Consider the following 21,497-nt stretch of genomic DNA (forward strand, 5'->3'; position numbering starts at 1 on the left):
AAGTAACTAGTAACTTTTACTTTGAGTACTATTTAACTGAGCTACTTTTTGCATGTACTTGAGCATTTTATGTATGTATGACCTACTTGTACTTGTACTTGTGTACAATGTCAATCAAGTAACAGTACTTTAGGGTCTATCAGTACTCTTTACACCTCTGCTGGTATGAACACAAAATACCAGGGCTGAATGTTGGTCCTAGTCCACCCCTGATTAAAGATGAAATAAATGCAAAAAGTTGTTAAATGGCCTAAAGCCTGTTGAATTGTTTTGGTTTTATTATTACTGTTAATAAGCCCCGCCTCCACAACCACCTTTTATGTTAATTCCGTGGAGCGGACACAGAGCTGTGCTTCTGTTCGTGTGTGGTTCTGATCTGCTGCCCGCCTCCTTTTTTCATATCAAACAGACGCTGTGGAGACGCCATCTGTAGCTGTTTCAGCAGTGGTCGTTATGGTGATCAGTGTGTTTGGTGCCATGTCGCGGCTCAGGACGCGTTGAATGTGAGGCAGTGAGAGACGGGCTGAGCGCACCTTGCATCCAGCCATGGGGGGTCAGATCACCAGGAATACCTTGTACGGTAAGGACTAAGGACGTCCATGTCCACCCTCTATCACCATGAACGCACTATTAGCACAATGTGAGGCGGTGTAAAGCGGTGTAAAGCGCTCATGTTTATTCCAGTGAAGGAGGATGGTAGGCGCTTGGAAGCCTTGGATAAAATGAGAAGTGAAAGTGTCTCTTTGCAAACTTCTATCATTTCTGTTGTAAATACCAAGAATAAAATTGTTTTTTTATTTTATTTTTTATTTTACTTTATTTTTACTGTTCCAGCCCCCTCAAAGTGACCTATTATGTATTTACTATTACACACTTTATACTTTAATATATTATAAAAATGAAATCACTTTTTGAGTGTATTTTTTTTTTTAATGCAATAGTTACACTGTTTATAATATTCTCAAAAGTAGTCACTCATAAGCCAACAGGTGCATGATTTTTTTTCCTGCACTATTTATAGAATATTGGATACAATTGTTATTACTTTTTTCTTCTTTTCTTTATTATCTTTTCTTCTTTTCTTTCCTTCCTTTGCCCCCTTTTTCTCATCTCTCTCTTTTTTTTTTTACTTTTTTTTTCTTTCTTTCTTATTTTTAAGGTACTTTTAATGTGTTTTGTGCAGTTTTGAATGTTCTCTATATAGCATGACTGTGCTTGCTAAGGATACTCAGATGTTCACCTACTGTATGTCAAAGATCACACACATTTGGTTCAGTGGTGGGGGGGGTGTAATGACTGTCTGTCTACCTTCTGGAGTGACTGTAAATAGGTAGAAATATGCAGAAACCTCACAAACACAGCACGTTTACAAACAAACTGCATGTGGTTTGCAAACAACAAACAACGTTCACAAACCATCGCATTTAGTTTTTGCAAATAAGAAACAAACATATCAAACAAATATGTCATGCTTCAGTATCAAGTAAAGCATGTTTTTCAGATACAAATAAACATTTCTTTGATTACAAAAATATAATTCAAGTGGAAAACATTTTTTTTAGTACAAAAAAAACAACAACATTCTGCAACCAAAAAAAAGCTGTCACATGATTTTTGGCACTAATTGTCCGCCTTGCAAATCCACACACTAATGCCATCTGGTTCACACAATGCCAGTAAACTTTCTAAGAAATGCGTTGTTTTGTACTAATTAGTAAGACATGTTTATTTGTATGTGTAAAACATGCTGTCCTCGTGAGATAGGTACCTTTCTTATTTGCAGAACAAAATGCATTAGCTTGTAAGTTATGTTTTGTATTTGCAAACCACACTTTGTTTGGTGTTAAAATATATTTTGTGTGTTTGTAAGGTTTTTGCATGATTTTATATACATATGACTTGTATCCTGTGTAGATACCTTAAGTCTGCTTGACATAAAGACGAGTTATGATTATAAATATGCTTTCTTCTCATAAACTGTTTCACCATTAAAGCTCAACTGTAAGATGATGTAATGCATTTAAAGGATTCCAACCATTAATAATTTACCTGGTTTTCAGTTGCATTTGTTCAGTTTGCTTCCATACTGTAATCTAGCATTCCTGTTTTACTGGTTTGGAGTACTGGTACATAGTAACAATGGCACTGCATGCATACTATTTCTGGTTCTCTGACTGGAGTTCAGTTAAGGCCCAAAAAATGTAAACATGTACAATCTGTTTAATGATGCAAAGCTCGGGAATCATTCAACTCTCACTTTTCCACATCTGTGTAGTGGTGTAGCTGGTGTTGAGGCATCTTGGGGTCATGTTAGCACAGAAATCAAACCCTTTTTTTTTTTTTTTTTAAAGAAGACTAGATTTATGAGACGAGAGTTGGAAAGTTTATATGAAATGGCGAACAAAATGTGTTTAACTTTTGCTTTGCTTTATTAACAAATGCTTGCGGTTGCTTCCAAGGCTAATGCTCAATTTGTCTTCAGTTTAGAGGGTGATTAACTCTGGCTGTTGGGAGTAGTGATCCGTTGTTGAGTAGAAACTTGAATTGCTGCTATTATGGTGATTATAAATTTTTTTGAAGGGGTAAAGTCTTAAATGGCAAACAGGTCTGCATTTTTATTTGTTATAATTATATTGTAAAACTGAGCAGCCAATTTTTATCTGAAGTATGTTTTTGGTGTTTCACTGCAGCTCCTTTAAATTCTGATGATAACAAATTGTGATAAAAACTCTAAAATGTAATTGAAAGCATGACGGATCACAGGAACAATCCTAATAATTCCAGCAAGTTTATTTTGTCTTCTTTTTAAAAAAATATATGTTGTTAGGGTTTCATTTATTCAGACAAGGTTTTATCTCCTGACATGTTTCGACTGTCAACTGCCAGTCTTCCTCAGAGGTGATTGCCTTAATGTATCCCTATGAGTTCCCTCATAAGGAAAGCATCAAAGCATCTTCTGATAGATGGATCACCTCTGAGGAAGACTGGCAGTTGATAGTCAAAACATGTCAGGAGATAAACATTTCCTGAAAAACCTTGTCTGAATAAACAAAACCTTAACATATAGAGGAGCAATCCTAGATTTAGGAAACCTTTGGGTTTCTTATCAATGATCAGATTGGCAATCTACTCTCCTTGATCTTTTTGGTGATCATCTGACTTTTCTGCAAACTTAATAAACCAAAAAAAAACAAATAAAACACCAAGCCTTACATTACTTTGCATTCTTCTATTCAATAACAGAATTGGATAACTGTGCATGGATATGTGTTGATTTCTGCAGCACCTTTGCCCAGTGGTGAACTGGCAATCTGGCATCATCCCGGTCCGGTCCGGTCTGCTACCTGTTTTTTTTTTTTTTTTGACCTGTGAGTGGAAGTAGACAGGTGGCCAAAAATGGTCCAAAAGTGGCAAAAACATGGCAATAAAAGAGTGAAAAGTGGCTAAAATGGGCCAAAAGCAGTCAAGAGTGGCCAAAAAATTGGCAAATAAAGAGGAATTAGGTGGTATGTAAAGGCAAAGGGAGGCTTAAATGGGCAAAATGTGACAAACGAAGGGCAAAAAAGTGAAACAAAAAGAGGCAAATGTAGGGGAAAAATGTTGGACAAATGTAAGCTTATTTGGATGAAATGTGGCCAAAAAAATTCAAGAAAGGGCAAAAATTGTGTCCTTTGTGTCAAAAAAGAACTTGCAAAAATTGACAAAAAATAGGATAAAAGAAATATTTTTTGGCTAAAGGTAGCTAAAGTCTGAAAAAAAGTGTCAGAACCTTTTGAAAACGGGCAAAAATGGGACAAAGGAAGTTGCAAAATGGCTAAAGGAAAACGGTAAGAAGGGGTCCCAGCCCAGCCCTGCCTGTGCCTATACAATCTGTTCTTTTCAATTCCCCAAAAAAAATGTATTTTGAAACATGATGATATAGAATTGGAAATCTGATTCTAATTTGATATTTGTATTTTATAGCATGGTGTTTCATCGATTAGTTTTCTTGTGTTATATTTGACCGACGAGCATCGACGCTAACGTCACAGCACATCAGGGCTTGTGCTGAGGCCTCAGGAGAAAACACAGAGGGTTGTAGGAGACCAGGTGACTTTAACCAGAGCTGCTTATTGTCTCTGGGCTTTTCTAGTCACGGCAGCAGAACGCTTTGATACATTAATGGACAATACTCCTGTTTGATTGCACATTTAAGCTTTTTTTTTTATCACAATGTTCTTTTATCCTGGCAAGCTCAGGTTGTTTGCAATTTTGTCTGTCGAGTCAAATCCCTTTTAAACGTACATTTGATGTATTCCAGTAAGTTTTTCAATTAATCCTTTGTTTCACATCTTTTTAAACCTTCTTAGCCAAAACGTCAAATAATTTATTTCAAAAACTTATTTCATGGTAAAAAAAAAAAAAAAAAACAGAAAATAATTTAAAAATAATTTAGTGTAAATTAAAGAGCGACAGGACAAGCCATGCTTCTGTTTTCAGAGCTCACAGGAAACAGTCTATTCAGTCTTTGGCGTGGTTGCAGACAGTGCACAATGCACGTATGTTTTGTTTTGCTGAAGACGTCACGTCTGACATGACATCATGAACGCAACATGGTTGTCGGATCTGTTGTGACTTCATTCAAGACCGATGTTGTACACAAAGTACAATTCCACATTGTTCTGTAATGACAACAGCATGCGGGAAGCTTAACAAATACACTACACTGGGCCCAGAATGTTTGTCCATTTCCGCTATTCAGTTTGATTTAACTGCATAGTTTTCTGGCAAATATGTATCACTGTTGAATTGTGTGTTTCAAAGTTTCCACTGAAGAAATATGTCAATAAATAACAGAACTATGACTAAAGCAGTGGTTCTCAACCTTTTCAGCCCGTGACCCCCAAAATAAAGGTGCCAGAGACCGGGCACCCCCATTGTAGCTGAAGGCGGTTGTACACAGACATGGGTAATGTAATTTAAAAAGTAGGAACAATTTGTTTAAATTGGCAAATAATGGACATGGCAAATCGAGAATGTGGTTAAATTTGCAAAAATAAGCATGAAATATGGTGAAAAGAGGTTAAAAGTGACAATAATGGGTCAACATATGCAACTTTAGGTGGGAAAAGTGTTGGAGAGGGTTTATAAGGGCCAAAAATGTCTTGAAATTGGGAAAAATGTGCAGAGTAGAGGCACTGAAATTTGATGGAGAAATGGCATCATTTCGAGTATTGGAGCAAAAATGCATTAAAAGGAGCAAAAATATGGCAAGAAAAGTGATGAACAGGTTAAAATATGGCAAGTTTGGTGTAGTTGCAGAAAGTGGGTATTGTAAATTGTTCAAAAAGTATTTTTAGTTTTTAAAGGCATCTGGCGACCCCCCGCCTAGTGTCTTGCGACCCAAATTGGGTACCTAATTCAAGGTTGAGAACCCCTGGTCTAAAGGATGTATACTTTCAAAATTTCAATAACATTTTAACAACAATGTATTGACTAAGGATTGAATATCCCTGCTATAAAATAAGAATGGTGGGAACAATACGAGAAAACCGGCCTCAGAAGTCACATGATCAGCTGTCATTGTCTTTCATCAGTCCCTTCTGCTCCCACAGACACAAATACAGCATTGATGAAGGAAAATACAAGCTGTTCTCACATTGTGGATTTGGTCAAGACTTTTGGTTTTATTTTGTCTTTCACAAAGTCTTTCGACTTCATAAATCAATGTGTTCCTTATCAATACTGCATGAGATCACTTGGGAAATACAATAATTTGACCTGGGTTTGAAAACACCTCCTCCACTCCGACCTTGGAGTTGTACTCTATAGAGGAATGTGAAGACGGAGAAAAAAAACACTGATCCAGTGAAGAAGGGGAGTCGAGCTGTGGTCCAGCCTGTGATGGCTTTGAGGAAACTTCTTATCAGAGCTAAAGACAGACATTTTCACATGGGAAGGTTTCCAAACATTCCCGTCAACCCTTTGTATCAGTGCCACTTCCTCTTAACTTGCAAACCACTGGGAATACTTCGAGGGTGTCGTTATCATTATTTTGTTTTTATTATTGTACGGATGAGCTGGACTTCCCGTCTTAAAGGCTTTTCTTACTAAAAACAAAAGCTGTAGCTTTAACTAACGCGTCAATGGCACTATTAATAAAAGTGAAGATGTGGACATAATGTAACGGCACACACACACACACATCAAGAACTCCTGTACATTCACAAAGGTCATTAGCTGCAGGGCTAATTGTATTCTTCTGGTACTGAACATGTTTGCTCTCCCTCTTTTGTTGTTTTTGCTCTCCTGCTTCCTTTATGAGCTTTTTTCCTACTTCTGTACAAACATGTTTCAGTACAGTGAAATCAAAACACAAGTGAAGCAAAAATCAGTTTGCAACTTGCCCAATAACAATAACAAAAAAGCAGCAGTGTGAGTGGAAATGGTAATTAGACCAGTTTGTATCAACCTTTTTCACAGCTGCAACGTCCCCCTTCACTTTGAAACCAGAGGAGCAATTATGTGTTACTTTTCCATTTATTTGAATGTAAAGTACCTTGCACATAGTTCAGATCAACAAAGGTTGTCTGGCTCCCTCACTCAGAGGAGCTAACAAGCAAACGATAGTCTGACAGCAACATCACAGTAATATAACATGCTCTGTTAAAAGTATATTACTGCAGAGCTTCTCTTTCTCTATGTGCACACACCTCAGCCGCAGCAGCAACAACACAGTGTCACTTACAGCAACCCAAACAGAGGCTGCTGCGCGCACATGTACAACACATGCACCACAGAGTTCTAGTGTAACAATTACAAATCAAACATAATGTAAATCAAGCAGCAATAATTACCTTTCAAACAGAAAAGTCACCAATTCCATCTTCTGTTCCTCCAGACCATACACTGTAAAAAAGACGGCGCTCTCGCTCCGGGAAAGGGGCGGGGACTGTGAGCAACAGCTGTCAGACAGTCCATCAAACACAATCCTGGCTCTGATTGGTTTTTTTTGCACGGTCGCAGTGTGTTCTGGCAATCTGCCAAAGGCTGCAGGAGCAGCAGGGGGGACTCAATGAGCCTGTTTTTTTACAGAAACTACTAGTTTCATGTAAAGTTGTCCTTACATAGTAACAGCTTTAGCAAATATGACAGAAGTCATTTTTATAAGATTTGCAGACTGCACCTTTAAGGTTTCATTTATTCAGACAATTTTTTTTATCTCCTGACATGTTTCGACTGTCAACTGCCAGTCTTCCCCAGAGGTGATTGCTTTGATGCATCCCTATGAGTTCTCTCATATGGAAAGCATCATGAGAGCATCTTTCATGTGACCTTATGCGTTCAAAAAAGAAGACAAAATTAAATGCATTAATCACTACTCTTTCCACAGATTCCTTCAATGCACCATTTCCTGCTACATCCCATCGATGTCACCCCAGGACCAAGCGCTGCCTGCCCACGCAGAGTTGCAGAAACTTGTCCTCTTTCCCATTGCTCTTTCACCCCAGCACCAAAGGCTCACAGATCGTCATGGACGTATCCCAGAGGACCGTCAAGAGACAGGGCAGCTTCTGTAACGCCATCACGTTCAGCAACAGGCCCGTCGCCGTGTATGAGCAAGTTAGACTCAAAGTAAATATAACTGGATTCTCCCCTTTCGGTACACTTTGTGAAATTAATCCTGGAAAGCAACACACTCAATGTCACGCTGTATGTGCAATGAGAGAGGTTGTTTAGACATTTTCTATTTCATTGTACTTTAAATTGACTTGGGAATATACAAAATACACAAACCATACACACCGTGGTTGTGTGTTGCATCAAATCAACAACGGGAGACTGGTTTATACTGCGTCTTTGTATTCCACTTTAGATGAAGCAATTTCATCTGTATAAGGTTCTCACAATGTGTCATAATCAAGCTCAAATACATACAATGCCAGTGTTCATTGCATGAAACTATTTTCTCTAAATTTTCCAAAGGACTTGATCCTAATGTTGTTGTTTATGAGAAAAAGAAAGGAACCACAGTAAGAGATAATAGTTCACAACAGCAATTAACCACGTTTAAAATATTGACACATTTTTGTGATCAAACACCCAGGAACTGTATAACACATGATTTACATTTATGAAAATGATAATTTAAGTTAGAAGAACAATTCATGGTTACTAAATGTGTTAAAACGTAGTCCCTTTTTCTTGTCTGTCCCCCTCTCATCACTTTTTTCTTTTTTCTTGTCTCTCCTGAATGGACATGCACTCTGTTCCATTACTTATCGTGTGAGCAAATAACTTTCCACCTAGTGGGTTGTATAATAGAATACAATTAATAGAATAGAATAAAGTTTATAGCCATATGTACACGTTGAAAAGAACAGGTACAATGGAATTATTGTGCAAGTCCTAGAGTCAGATTGAACAAATAGATCTCGAGAAGTGAGATATTAAGCCATGTAACGTGTGAGGGACGGTGGGTTCTCCTCCACTAAGCACATTATGGGTAAAATAAGGTAATGGCTAATATGTCAATCAAATATACAGTTTTAGAGAGGCTGGCAAACCTAAATGTTCAAAGATTACATTTCTGCTTGAGTTTGTGTTCAGTTTTATAAGATCAGATCAAAGGCACATGTGTGGGCTACGTAAATTTCTGTCATTCTGATTAGCCTTGACAATACATTGTCTGCATGTAAAATAACAAGCATAGCTTATGTCCTCCATGCACTATAGTAAGCCTTCGTACATAATACATGACATTCTTATCGTAGCAATACTGTAGTTTTCCCAGTTAGTTTGCTATATGTCTAATAAGTACAACTTTCAAAACATCATGTATATTTCTAACATAATATTTTCAATGTACTTAGCATTCAAATCTTGGATTACATGTTTCATTTTCATCATCATGTATAAAAATATCTTCAAATCTCTGCCATACATCTTAATTCTGTACCCAGTTATCTTAGGTTAGGGTTGGCCAAATACATTAGTAATAGGTACTTAACACAAAAATTAATAATAGGACAAACAAAGATAATCACAAAACAGTTACTGTATGTTTATGGTTAGTGCTGAAACACAAGTTACCTTTATAAACAGGATTTTAACCCCAGAAAAACATGCAAACTTCATTCTTTATATTTATATTTCCCTCAAAGTTCCACAAAAATATCTTTAGATGACCTTTGCAAGCTAAGGACCTTTCCCACACATACCACTAAAGGATTTTCAGGCAAACCTGCTACGATTGCGATCAATCTTATTTTCTCCAAGAAAGAGAACATTTTTGAAGCACGGGCTGCTGTTTTCGAAAGAGAAAGATATTTATTTGGATAACAATATGCAGCAAAACAGTAGGAAATATCTAGAGTGAAGGGACACTGTGATGCACCATACTGTAGTTTTCACTAAACAACAATTCCCAGGTGAAAAAGTGACAGGGAAAACTCTGACATCTATCATATTTGCAAATTATGTATATATGTATTTTTGGATTAGATTTATCTTTATAATTAATTTAGATTTAATTGTGACTAATGACAATTAGAAAAAATTGTCCTCGTTATTTTCAATCTAGTTAAAATATCACTGCAGATGGTAGGAATGTCAGGGGGAGACAGATGAAATCGCTCAGTAATTGTAGCTGTAATTATTACCAGGGTAGTGTGAGAAATCTCCTCCACACAAGCTGAGGATAGGATGTATTAATCACTGAACAGAACACGTTAACACCACTCCCCCCTCAGAGTTATTAAAACCCAAATTAGACTTCATGTGGACAGAATGTAAAAAATTCAGTCTAAATTGGTTGTCCTCATTAACTTTAATATCCTCTCTGCAGATCACTAAAAAGCAGTGCTGCTGGAGTGGGGCTCTGCGGCTCGGTTTTACATCCAAAGACCCTTCAAGGATCAATCCAGAAACCTTGCCTAAGTATGCCTGTCCAGACCTGGTATCCCAAAGTGGTTTCTGGGCCAAAGCACTACCAGAGGAGCTCTCCAACGAAGGGAATGTCATCTCCTTCTGGGTGGACAAGAAAGGTCGGGTGTTCTACAGAATCAACAACTCCTGCCCGATGCTGTTCTTCGTCGGGGTGCACGTCACTGAGCCTCTGTGGGCACTCATAGACGTCTACGGTCTGACCAGAGGAGTCCAGCTGCTTAGTAAGTCATGCACTCAGGGACTCAACCTTAAGAGTGGTAGAAGCTATGAATTGTGTGCTTACATGTTGCTTTTTTTTTTTTTCTTTTTTCACTAATGGATTTCCAGCCATGGTTACAATATGCCCTGAGGATGTAATGTCACTTTTTGAGACTAGACCAGACTGACAGCCTCCCTGGAGCTGATTCAAAATATCATGGAATCTTTTTTTCCTTTTCCTTTCAAAAGAATTGTCTTTTGATGTAAAACTTTTTTTTATTTGTTATTATTACTACTATTATACAGTAAAGCACTTAGAATTAGTATTTCTGCACAGTTTTTAGCATCTAAAAAAGTTCGCTAAAAGGTGAGAATACACATTTTTAATTGTTTTTGTGTTGGGCGTTATGTGCTGCTTTAAGGCTCATTGAAACGAAATATCAACAGCAATGGTTTAATTTCTTTAAAGATCTGTATGTATGAAAAATGCTGAAAAGGTTTAGGAAAGATTTTCTTTCCAATGAACTGCAGCAAAGTAGATAAATAGTTGTCCTTGTGGATATTTATAACCCACCATGCATTTATCAATTTTTTACCACCTATCCAGGTGGAGCCCAGACTTTCCTCTCCCTCTCCCTAAGTGGCCTCTCCCTAGCCACTTAATCCTGGGGGATCCCAAGGCATTCTCTGGCCAGCCAAGTGACAAAGTCTCTCGGGCGTGTCTTCCCCTGGGTCTTCTACCTGTGGGACGTGCCCCGAAAGCCTCACAAGGGAGGCATTTGTGGGGCATCCAAATTAAGTGCCCGAGCCACCTCATCTGGCTCTTCTTAACACGGAGGAGCAGCAGCTCAACTCTGAGCCCTTCCTTTATGACTCAGCTTCTCACCCTATCTCTTAGGGAGAGCCTAGCCACTCTACGGAGGAAGCACATTTTGGCCACTTGTACCTGCCGTCTTCTTCTTTTGGTCACTGCCCACAGCTCTTCACTTCAGGTGAGGATAGGAACAAATATCGACCAGTAAATTGAGAGCTTCCATGGTTCCTTCACTCGTGAACAAGACCCAGAGGTACTTGATTTCCTCCAGTTGGGGCACAATCTCATCCCTGACCTGAAAAAGGTACTCCACCTCGGACCATGGACGTGGATTTGGGGGTACAAATTATCCCTCCGGCCGCTTCACATTTGGCTGCGAACTGATCCAGTAAAAGCTGAGGGTCACGGCCTGTTTGACCCACCAGGATCACACCATTTGCAAAAAGCATGACCCAATCCTGAGGTCACCAAACCGGACCCCCTAGACACCCTGGTTGCACCTAGAAATTATGTCCTTAGAAGTTATGCACAGAATCAGGCAAAGGACAGCGATGGCAGAGTCTAACCCTCACTTGAAACATGTGCGGCTTACTGTTGGCAATGCGGACCAAGCTCTGGTAAAGGAAGCGGACAGCTCGTATCACGAGGTCTGATTCAGGTCCAGACTCCACAGTTCCATGACTCCACTTTGCTGCTCCTTAATCCAAGGTTCAACTTTTCGAGGGACCCTCCCGTCCAATTCCAATGAATAGACCTTACCAAAGACGCTGAGGAATGTGATCCTCTGATATTTGAAACACATTCATATGGATATATATAACCATTTCCAATAATTGCCTTTCTCTATGAATGGAGGCTGTCATCACTATTAATAAAAATAGAAGAGGCTAGCAGATGATGTCATTTAACCTCATTTCTTTGGGTGTGGTTGACACTAAGAAGTGTGCTATCTCGTGATGGACTGTTTGGTATCCAGCGCCAGAGTGCTACTATCTGGGATTCACTGGCCTGGTAGTGCTAATCATCACATAGCCCTTGTTCAGAAACAAGAGTGTCTCGGTGGTCATCCTCAGAGCAGACTACAGAGGAGGTGATGTCAGGACAGGATGCGGTGCCAGGTTTTGTCACAAGACAATCAAACCAGAAGAATGTCTCACTCTGAATCAAAGTCTGGCTTTATTATTCATAATTCTATCGCTATCTGTGTATTTCTCAATACAATTTACACTAAATGAGGGCGCATAAGAACAAGATTTTGCCACTTTAGAATGAAAATGTATGATTTGCTGGAATTAGTAGTTCAACTTTTTCCCAATCTCTGCTTCCGAGTGAGGCCAACGGGCGTAAATCCCACGGCTTCTCCTCTGTTTTTCCCACATTGATCACTTTTATCCCCACATTGACGGCTTAAACTGAAAAGCCTCGGCCCTCAGTCAGCTCAAGGATCACTTAGCTATCAGCTTTCTCCCATAGCCTGAGAGCGTCGCTACTTGAGAGCGTGGTATATCTCAAAGGCCCAGTATTGTCTCAGGAGTTGGCTGCAGTTCAACAAACACTTAATCTCTGAAAAATGGGCGGGCACATCAAAGTTTGGTGTTGTGGACTGTCAGGCAATTCGTGAACAGTTCTTTAACAGCGTCCTGTTAATGATCTTCACACAGGGGTTAAGATGTACTTGTGCACCTGCTGTTGAACCAACAACAATTCAAGCTTTTTTGTGAGTTGACTATTACACATTCTTCCATTGATTCACATCTGCTTTTCATTTCAACACAAAGACATGGTTTGTTGACTTTGTGACATGTTGAGATTGGATGATCTTCTTGTCCTGACTTTTAGGATGTGCGAAACAGTAACAATACAAGAAAAAACAATCAGATTGCCAAATTTAAAGATGGGGTCGCTGCCATAAAGTTCTTCTCTAGCTCTAAAGAAAAGCATTGACTGACAGTTTGTCTTCTCTTGAAGTCACAGTATTTCTGCATGTCAGTATGCCCAAACAACTCAATCACAGCTCAAGCAAAGAATCATGTTTTGTTACAAACTGGTATTGCCGCAAGCTGCTAGCTTAACAGAATACTTTACCCAAAGACAGTTTTCTTTTTGAAGCTGTCGTTGCTGAATTAAGTGACACTTGAGGCAGTTTCAGGTTCCATGCAGATTTTTCAGCCATTGTTTCTACCTCTGACAATTTCACTTACTTTCCAAAGGTTGTACAGACAATTAAGTTTAAAAACTGAGTGGTTTTGTTTAAAGTAATAATTGGGGAATGTGGGATAAGATTTTTTTTCCCAGGTCCCTGCATAGTTGGTGGTGCACAGTGCTGAAAGAAGACTGTGGGCTCATACCTAATTGGATCAAATTTGCTTGTATAGAGTTTGTGGGTGTTAGAAGGCTTCCTCTATTCACTAGAGTGTACTTTTTGCAGTGTCAAGCCTTCGGAGGTAAATAACTTTGATAAAGTTTGAATAAAGATTAAGCAGAATATAAAAAAATACTTTTTTCTAAGTTGTTTTTTTTTACTCCATCAGGTAAAGAGGAAAGAATCGTAGAACTGCCTTAAAAAATTAAATTATGTCTATGCTTCAGTCTGTTGGATGACAAAGCTGTCCATCCACCAAGGGCAAAGAACACAATATGAAAAATCTTTCCGAAAGAAAACCTAACACAATGCTTCAATCTTGAATCACTGTTTTCTGTAAACACAATCAATCTTTTGTCCACATGCTCATGTATCTAACATCTAAGGTCAACCAAGTTTTTGCATTTATTCATTGCAAAGAATATCTTAAAAAACGTATCTGTATGTGACCTCATCTATGCTGCAAAAAAAAAAAAAAAGTATTCTCATGTTTAATACTTCATAGATGAACTATTAGAGTATTCTGCCTCACGTGTCAGCTTACATCAGCGTGACTGTCACTTCTGCAAAGTGCCCGCAGTGTATAAAGATCTACTATGGGTTGTATGTGAAGATGCTCAGTCATCCAGGTCACGATATGTCTGGTAGCATTAGAATGGCAAAAGCTCTTGCTCGGAGTTTTTCCTTGGAGCAATTTCACCTTTAGTTCTGCTTCAGTTCTTCAGACGTTCCTTTCGTTCTGAGGTTATCTGTACTTCAATATATCCGTGGTTTGTTGTAGTTTCATCTTTTTCTTACAACTATTATGAATTGACTTTGCATATTTATTAATAAGCTTTTCATGATGTATCGTGACATTAAAATTTGGCTACATAACACATTTAAAATGTTTTTTTATCTAGTGGCAGGGACCTACTCCCTGCAGGGCGACAGGGGTTTTTTTAGCCTGTGGATTATCAGACACATGCTCCACAGGATTCCCATTCCATCCTGTCTTTTGATCTTTTACAACTTTTCACCTGTGTTATCTCTCAGTAGAGCAGAACAGTTTTTTCTACTGACAGGGCTTATACTGATGTTTAAAGATCTTTTTTCTAGTGCAGCGTTGTTTCCTCTCAACAGCTGCTATCAAGGGTATGCCGTTCAGTAGCTAGACGTTTGTGCTATGTGTCAAAGGTGATCCAGAGATCAGCGAGACTGCTTGAAAGCTGAAAGGCTGTTGCGTAAGAAAGAAAAGGCTAGATTAATCTGCTAAAAAAAAAAAGAGTCAAACTGAACCTGGAGGCTTGTCCAGACCAACAATGCTGCTCATGCAATTTAAGAAAGAACTCTTACATCACCACACTTGTCCTACTCATGCAGCTATTAATAAAAGGAAGAGTGGTTTTACACTGAATAGTCTGTATTGTGAAGGATGTAAGCTTGGACACAGCCACCATTAGATGGATTGAAAAAAGGTTTTCTATAGTGTGTAATAGGTCTTCTATCTGTTTTTATATAATAAAAGCAATAGAATGTAAAACATTGGCACATATATGAATGGAGTAAAAACAAAACAAAACGTATAAATGTCTTTTATTTGGTAAGTGTAATGCTGTTCTCGAGTGGAGCAGCAATTTTAAAAGTGAGGATGTTCTAAGGGTAGGGCAACCATTGACCTAATTTAGTTTGTACAATACTCTCATTGAAAATGAACGCATTTATGCTTTTCATAACAATAATATGCAAATACATTAATATCAGGTTCCAAGGTGTGCATTGGAATAGCACACACTTCACTTCATTTTTTTTTTTTTATGACAGCACACACCCTGTCTGTGACTCATACCCAGTGTCACTGTTCACATAATATTTCTCAAATCTATTCTAAATCAGTCAACTCGAAACCAGTCTCATAAATAGAAAACAAAATTGTTTTTTTTTTCTCAATGAGTTTATTATCGATTCCTGAACAAACAAAGGAAAATCATTAGGATCATAAAACATGTGTCATTCAGCCTTAGCCAAGTTCTGTGAATACAACCAAAGTCTTATTGTCAGTTAACATTACAACACAGTGTTTTATTGCTTCATTAATCAAGCTGGTACATCAGACTCACACAATGGTAAATTGAATCAACAAATAAATGTAAAATACGTCAATCTAAAAACTAAAACTTCAGAAAACTCCAAAGTTGCCAGATTTGTCAATAGTCGCTTTAAGTCGCTAAGAGAAGCTGGAAAGTCACCAGAAAGTTGCCAAGTTGACAACGCTGCTTCGCTGTTAACACTTTGTTTACCTTCTCGGAACCGCGGCTTTGTCAAATGTCTATCTGGACCAGTAACTTTTAAACAATGAATCCCTCTGATAAAAAGTCAGAAGGATGATTTTCAGTTTTTATGAAAGTGCGGGTGTCGCACCTCCCGCATCCCCCATGGTTGCGAAGCGCCTGGCTGTTCTAGAGAAACCAGGTCCCTAATAACCCACACAGGGTGTTTTTTAGCTGAAGAACCCCAAGAAACCAGACAGTGTACAGCTATAATTGAGTCTATCCAAATCAGACAAGCCAGGTGAATTGAAGGCTTCTTCTGATGGGTGCAAGATGTTTCAACATTTGTTTAGTAGAGGTGAATGTCTCATTTAATCACTGACAGAATGGTAGCAATCCATATGACAGGCATCAGCTAGCATCATCAGGAACCTGCCTCTGCTGTCATTAGAGACAGATCAAATATGGCTCCCTGGCTGTCTAGTAGCTTGCATATCTCTTCTCAGGTGATTAAGAGAAATATGTTGCCATCCTTCATCTTTAAACACAGAATGGTATGTAGCAAGCTTGTAGAGTTGAATTCTGGAGTTGTAGGAATGTTGTATGAAGTACGAGAAGTGAGGGACAAAATGTTTTCTAATGCTTGGTGACTAAAGTAGATTTTTATCTGTCAGAGACAAAGACATAGAGTATCTTTGTCTCTGACAGTCTCTGGCCTATCTTTTGGTTCTGCAAACTTGTGACCATTACATAATTAGCATGTCTATAGTCTGAAACCAAAACTTAACAAATTTCAGTTAAAGATCAATGATGGCCATACCTGTTTGGTCTATTGATATTTTATCGATTGTGTGTGATTGTAGAAAAGTTCCTATGTGCACAAACATGTTACCTCAACCTGATTGTGTTGTTCCTTTCCTTTCTTTGTGTTTATTTTTGGTTCTGTACACTCACGATGTGTTCAACACATACATGCTGAACTGCTGCAGATCACACTTATTGTTTCACTTGTCAACACAGATTGTGTTCCATTTTTTTAGGGTTTGATTTAGACTTGTTTGTTGTTTTTAAAAGGGAAAGTGTGCAGATTAAAGAAGGAAAGTAAGTGTTTGAACTCATTTTAAAGCATCTTCAATCACTGCATCTATTTCCTTTATATGTTTGGTTGTTACATCTACCTGGAGGATTCAATGAGAAGGCAGAACTGAAGGAGTTTGATCATTTTGACTGATGAAGACATGTCTGTATTCTGGCCCTAGGAGGTCTAATTGCCCCAAAGTCTCCCCAAATGTTTGTTGTACTGAAACATTCATATTCCAGTCTTCTGCTAACAGCAAAATCCTCCAAAAACAATAAACTGAAAACACAACAGGATAATAACAATGTGGGGAATCATAAGTCAGCGTCTTGCTAAAGGCAAGCAGACAATGAGAGAGAGAAAAGCAAACAGAAACACTAAAAGTCTTCACAGTGTAAAAACTTTGTGTTGCGGAAAATAATTTTGTCGAATATTAACAAAATCATAAATAATTGGACAGACTGATGCCATTTCCTCTTTTGCTGGAGGATAATCACAATGATTTATACATGAAGTGATCTTTTTCAAGCACTATGAATTCATACGCCATTATAGATGCGTCATGAATTTGCGTGATGGGCCCTGTCCAAAGTTCCCCTCTTATGGAAACTACTGAAGCCTGCAGCTTCTGTTCAGGTCAAGTGGACCAGTTTGGCTCCCAGTGATGATGCCTTATTTGGCTAAAAAATGCCTGAACTAGAGAAGACTGTGGCAAAGCTGTGGTAATCTTATCCTTTTATTTTTTTTTTTTATGTTGTTCCCACCTGTTTAATGCTCGATGTACAGTTAGTCATAAGAGTACCAGTGTTTGCTTTCTCAGAATAAATGTAAGCTCAGGTTCAGGTTCAGATCTATCTATAGATATAAAGTGTATTATAATTTTCAAATTTTATATGTACTTTTTACCATGAGAACCTCCAATTCTTTCAGCACGAAACACACTAGATATGCAGTATTTCCAAAAATGAGGATCAAAGTGAAATATTTTTGATGAAAATATTACAGCCTTGACTGTGTTATCAATTGATAGTAGAATCGAATTGAATGCATTATTTTTGGTACAAGGACAGTTTTAAAGAAAAAAATGACACTTGTATATTTTGTAAGATACAAAATCCAGGCCTTCACTGAAATTTCCCTAAAACTTTATGCAATGGTGTCTGGTTGGTAGAGAGTCATTACACCTAAAACATATTTTTCATTTATTTTGAAGCTAGAAGGCTTTGATCTATTAGGTATTAATTGAAAAAGCATTATGATATGTCATGATTACAGTATATGAAAAATATGAGTGTACTAAGTGTTAGTATGATGCATATCTCCTTTACACACCTCCAATACTCAGGACTTTGAAATTAAGCAAATGAAAATGAAAAAAACAATAGTGGCAAAATTTCATACAATGAGTCTTAAAAATGAGTATATTGAGATCCAAACAAAAAAAATTTAAAAAACAAAATGTCACTTTTTGTCACAAAGATGCTCCAAGGGTTAAATATATTGACATATATGAATCAACACTAGTTTCCAGTTACAATTCAATGACAATGTGTTTATTGAATTTAAGATTCCATTACTGACTTTTCCTGAAGCTACATCAATCTTTCCAATGGTATCAACACCCAAGTATAATATTTTTTTTTTTTTCACACAGCATGAGGCAGAAGAGTCAGCATCCAAATGTTGACTTGTGATTTTCTGACCCGCGGCAGAAGGCTTGTCTGTTACAGTCTGTCAGTCTAGGGCGGACTGTGTTGTCATATCTTGATATCGTGTGAAAGTCCAAAAGCAATAGATCACCCCAAGTCTCCAGTTGAATAATTGTAAAATATTTTAACTGATCACCCAGAGATGGGACATTTCTTTGAATTTGTCCCACAGATAAAAAAAAAAAAAAAAAACTAATGTTACGCCCATTGGAATATTTAAATTGTCCATAGATGTGAATGATATACTGTAACTGTAACAGATTGGCTCCCAGGGTTTTCCCCACTTTATGCATTTTACTCTGTTCAGGATTACGCTGGTATAGAAGATGAATACATGGTGATTTGAGAACATAGAGAGTGCTTTCAAAATAAGGAGTCTTAAGTACAAGCATTGCTATAACCAACAAAGAGGGAGAAATTATGTTGGCTACCATAGCAACAGGAGCTGTAAGAAGGATGCTGTGAGTAAAAAAAGCTTAGAAGGAGTACAGAGACAGCGCATGCGAGAGAAAAGGAGACATTATGAAGTATAATATATGGAATTCTGCCTTTCTTGCATGGCTTTGTTCTGCATTTGGTTTAAGCATCTTGTTTACAATGCATATTGTAAATGCTTAACACTTGCTTTCCTTTTATCATTGTTACTGCTTTATTGTGAGTATAATAGCTATCAGGAGCTCAATTAACAATCCTGAAGAAATGTAGTATTGTTACTCAACCGTGAAGCTCATTTATACTCATATTTGAATCATATTAACAATGGATAATTACTACTGAAGGTAAAAAAAATTGAAATAAATGCTCCCTACATCCTCAAAAAAATACTTCAAAATAAGTATCAGTGTCATGTGATAGAGAGTAAACCCATAGCAGTGGGACACAAACTACACAAACTGCCACATAATGTAAAATAAATTGTTGAAGCATCGTTGTCGAAAGCATCATTCCATGGATCATATAATGGCTCATAAACAGTAGCACCAAGTAATGGAAAATGGTGATGTGCTTTTTTTTTTTATTATCATTTTAATGTTATCATTCATTGCTTTGTGTGAGCATTTTTTCACTACATCATCAGTAAGACTAATAAAAATAAATATATAATACTATTGAGCACACTATATACACCAGAGGTAGGCAACTTTTATCACAGCAGGGCCACAAAAATGTGTTTGATCAGAGGGTCACATGATCAACATTCATATCAGCATTTAGAATAATGAGCGATCTGAGCATTAATACAGAAAAGAACAAAGATTTTTTTATAGTAATGTGTGTTTTTCTGTCATTCCGTGTATGTTTGTTGTTGTCTTGCTCATTGTGAGGCTTTTTGTGTATTTTTCCTGTAAAATATATGTTTTTTGGAGTCATTTTTGTTTATTTCTGATGTCTTTTTTCTTGTTTGAGAGTACTGTGGGTTTGTGCAGTCATTCTTTGTGTTTTTATCGTTGTTTTTGTACTTTTTCTGTCATTGTGAGTAATTTTGTGTATTACTGTTGTTGTTTTGTTCATTTGTGTAGTAGTATTGTGTGTTTTGGGAGTATTTACTGTATTTTTCTCTTGTCTTTTGCTGTATTTTCCGACAATGTTTTTTTAATGTATTCTTGCTCTTGTTTGTATATTTTTCTGTCATTTAGTACATTTACTTTGGATGCAACATTAAATTAGCCTGAGGGCCAAATGTCTGATATACACAGTATACATTACCATAACCCGCAATATAAAAATATAAACAGACCTGTTGGTCAGATAAATAAATATGTCACAGATAAGTATGGCACAAATAAATATGGCACAGATAGATAGATGAGGATTGCAGTTCTTGAATTGTTTTTTTTTCTGATGTGCAGGAAATCTAAAAGAGAGTATGATGAAGAATGTCAGGGTTGGACCGTAGGAACTGAGAGTAATAACTGAAGCCTTTGGAGCCGTATGCTAATGAAGTCCACATGACTGTAGTCTCTCTTGCAGGTATAGAAATAAAGTAAACATTTAACTCTATTTTTCTCCAATGTGAAGGATCAATAAATAAAAGGTACTACAGAGGTCCCATGTCTATATATACTAAGGCTGTCTTTCTCTACATTATTTTAGCAGGTGTGTGTGCTTTGGTGTTAGTATGGTCTGACTGTGGCTGAGAATTCCCCCGCATTGTCCAAAACTGAGTCTGATTGCTGAAATTTCCTCTCGCACCACTACATTGATAACATCAACAGGCAAAGCCAAGAGTTCAACCACCGACTCTGCACTTAGTGTGCAATTCTTTCTTTCTTTTTGGACCTTTTTTTTTTTACCTTTTTCTTTTGTGTTTTCTCTTGAGGCCGAGTTGCAAAGACTGTTCAAGGACTACGTAATGTTATTGGACTAATTCACTCCATGCACTTCATCATATCACTATTGTTTCTATGCCAGGGTGACGGTAATTTTGTGTTTCTTCAAGGGCTGTAACTTTTTAAATTTATGCAATTTTTCACAAAAAAAGAGGTCATGTTTAACTGAAGACATTTTTTTTTTTTTTTTGCCATTTTTAAACTGCAGAAAAAGTTAGCCCTTCTGTACTTCAGTCAAGATGACTGTCTTTAAACTGCTTATTCACTGTACAATGGTACCTGTGATGTTTGTTTGTTTGTTACTGTCTTGTATATACGTGTGTTTTCTACTTGTTCTGTATATCTTCACACGAGCACACATGACAATTAAAAATCCTTCAATCTGTAAAATGAACATGATTTTAGCTGTACTTTGAGATTTTATATGATTTTTGACTAGCAGCATATTCAGAATCTTAATATAGTTCTAATTTGTCAAAATGCTCCACTATCATATTGGATAAATCTCCTTATTTATTTAAATATCAATTACTCTTTGAACCAGTTTGTAAGACCTCCTAAAGGGTACCTGTAGTGAAAATGTATATAACAAAAAATGTGTTTAATGTGTATAACTAATAAACTAAATATGTGCACCTTTTTATTAACGCACGTTTGTTGATTCCTGTTAGCTGTTGCTAGGCAACAGTGTTCCATTGGTCTACAGTTTGTGACAATGACGGAGTGTAAAGCTAATGATTGATATAACAACAAGAGAAAAAAAAACCCAAAACATTTCTTTTGCATCTTTAAGCCAAATAACGCCACTAAGTCAAAGTTATCCAGACGTT

General features: G+C 37.4%; 1 protein-coding gene across 1 annotated transcript in view; it reads left to right on the forward strand.

Annotated features, from left to right (window-relative positions):
- Window positions 1-363: 363 nt before the first annotated feature.
- The window catches only part of LOC114477297 (E3 ubiquitin-protein ligase NEURL1-like), a 36,156-nt gene continuing 15,022 nt past the window's right edge, over window positions 364-21,497 (forward strand). The window contains exons 1-3 of the mRNA XM_028469558.1: window positions 364-580; window positions 7,373-7,614; window positions 9,827-10,148. Of these exons, the coding sequence (XP_028325359.1) occupies window positions 547-580; window positions 7,373-7,614; window positions 9,827-10,148 (598 nt within the window). The 5' untranslated portion in view covers window positions 364-546. The remainder of the gene's footprint in view (window positions 581-7,372; window positions 7,615-9,826; window positions 10,149-21,497) is intronic.

Source organism: Gouania willdenowi, chromosome 15 (assembly GCF_900634775.1).
Source record: "Gouania willdenowi chromosome 15, fGouWil2.1, whole genome shotgun sequence".
Classification (NCBI taxonomy): domain Eukaryota; kingdom Metazoa; phylum Chordata; class Actinopteri; order Blenniiformes; family Gobiesocidae; genus Gouania; species Gouania willdenowi.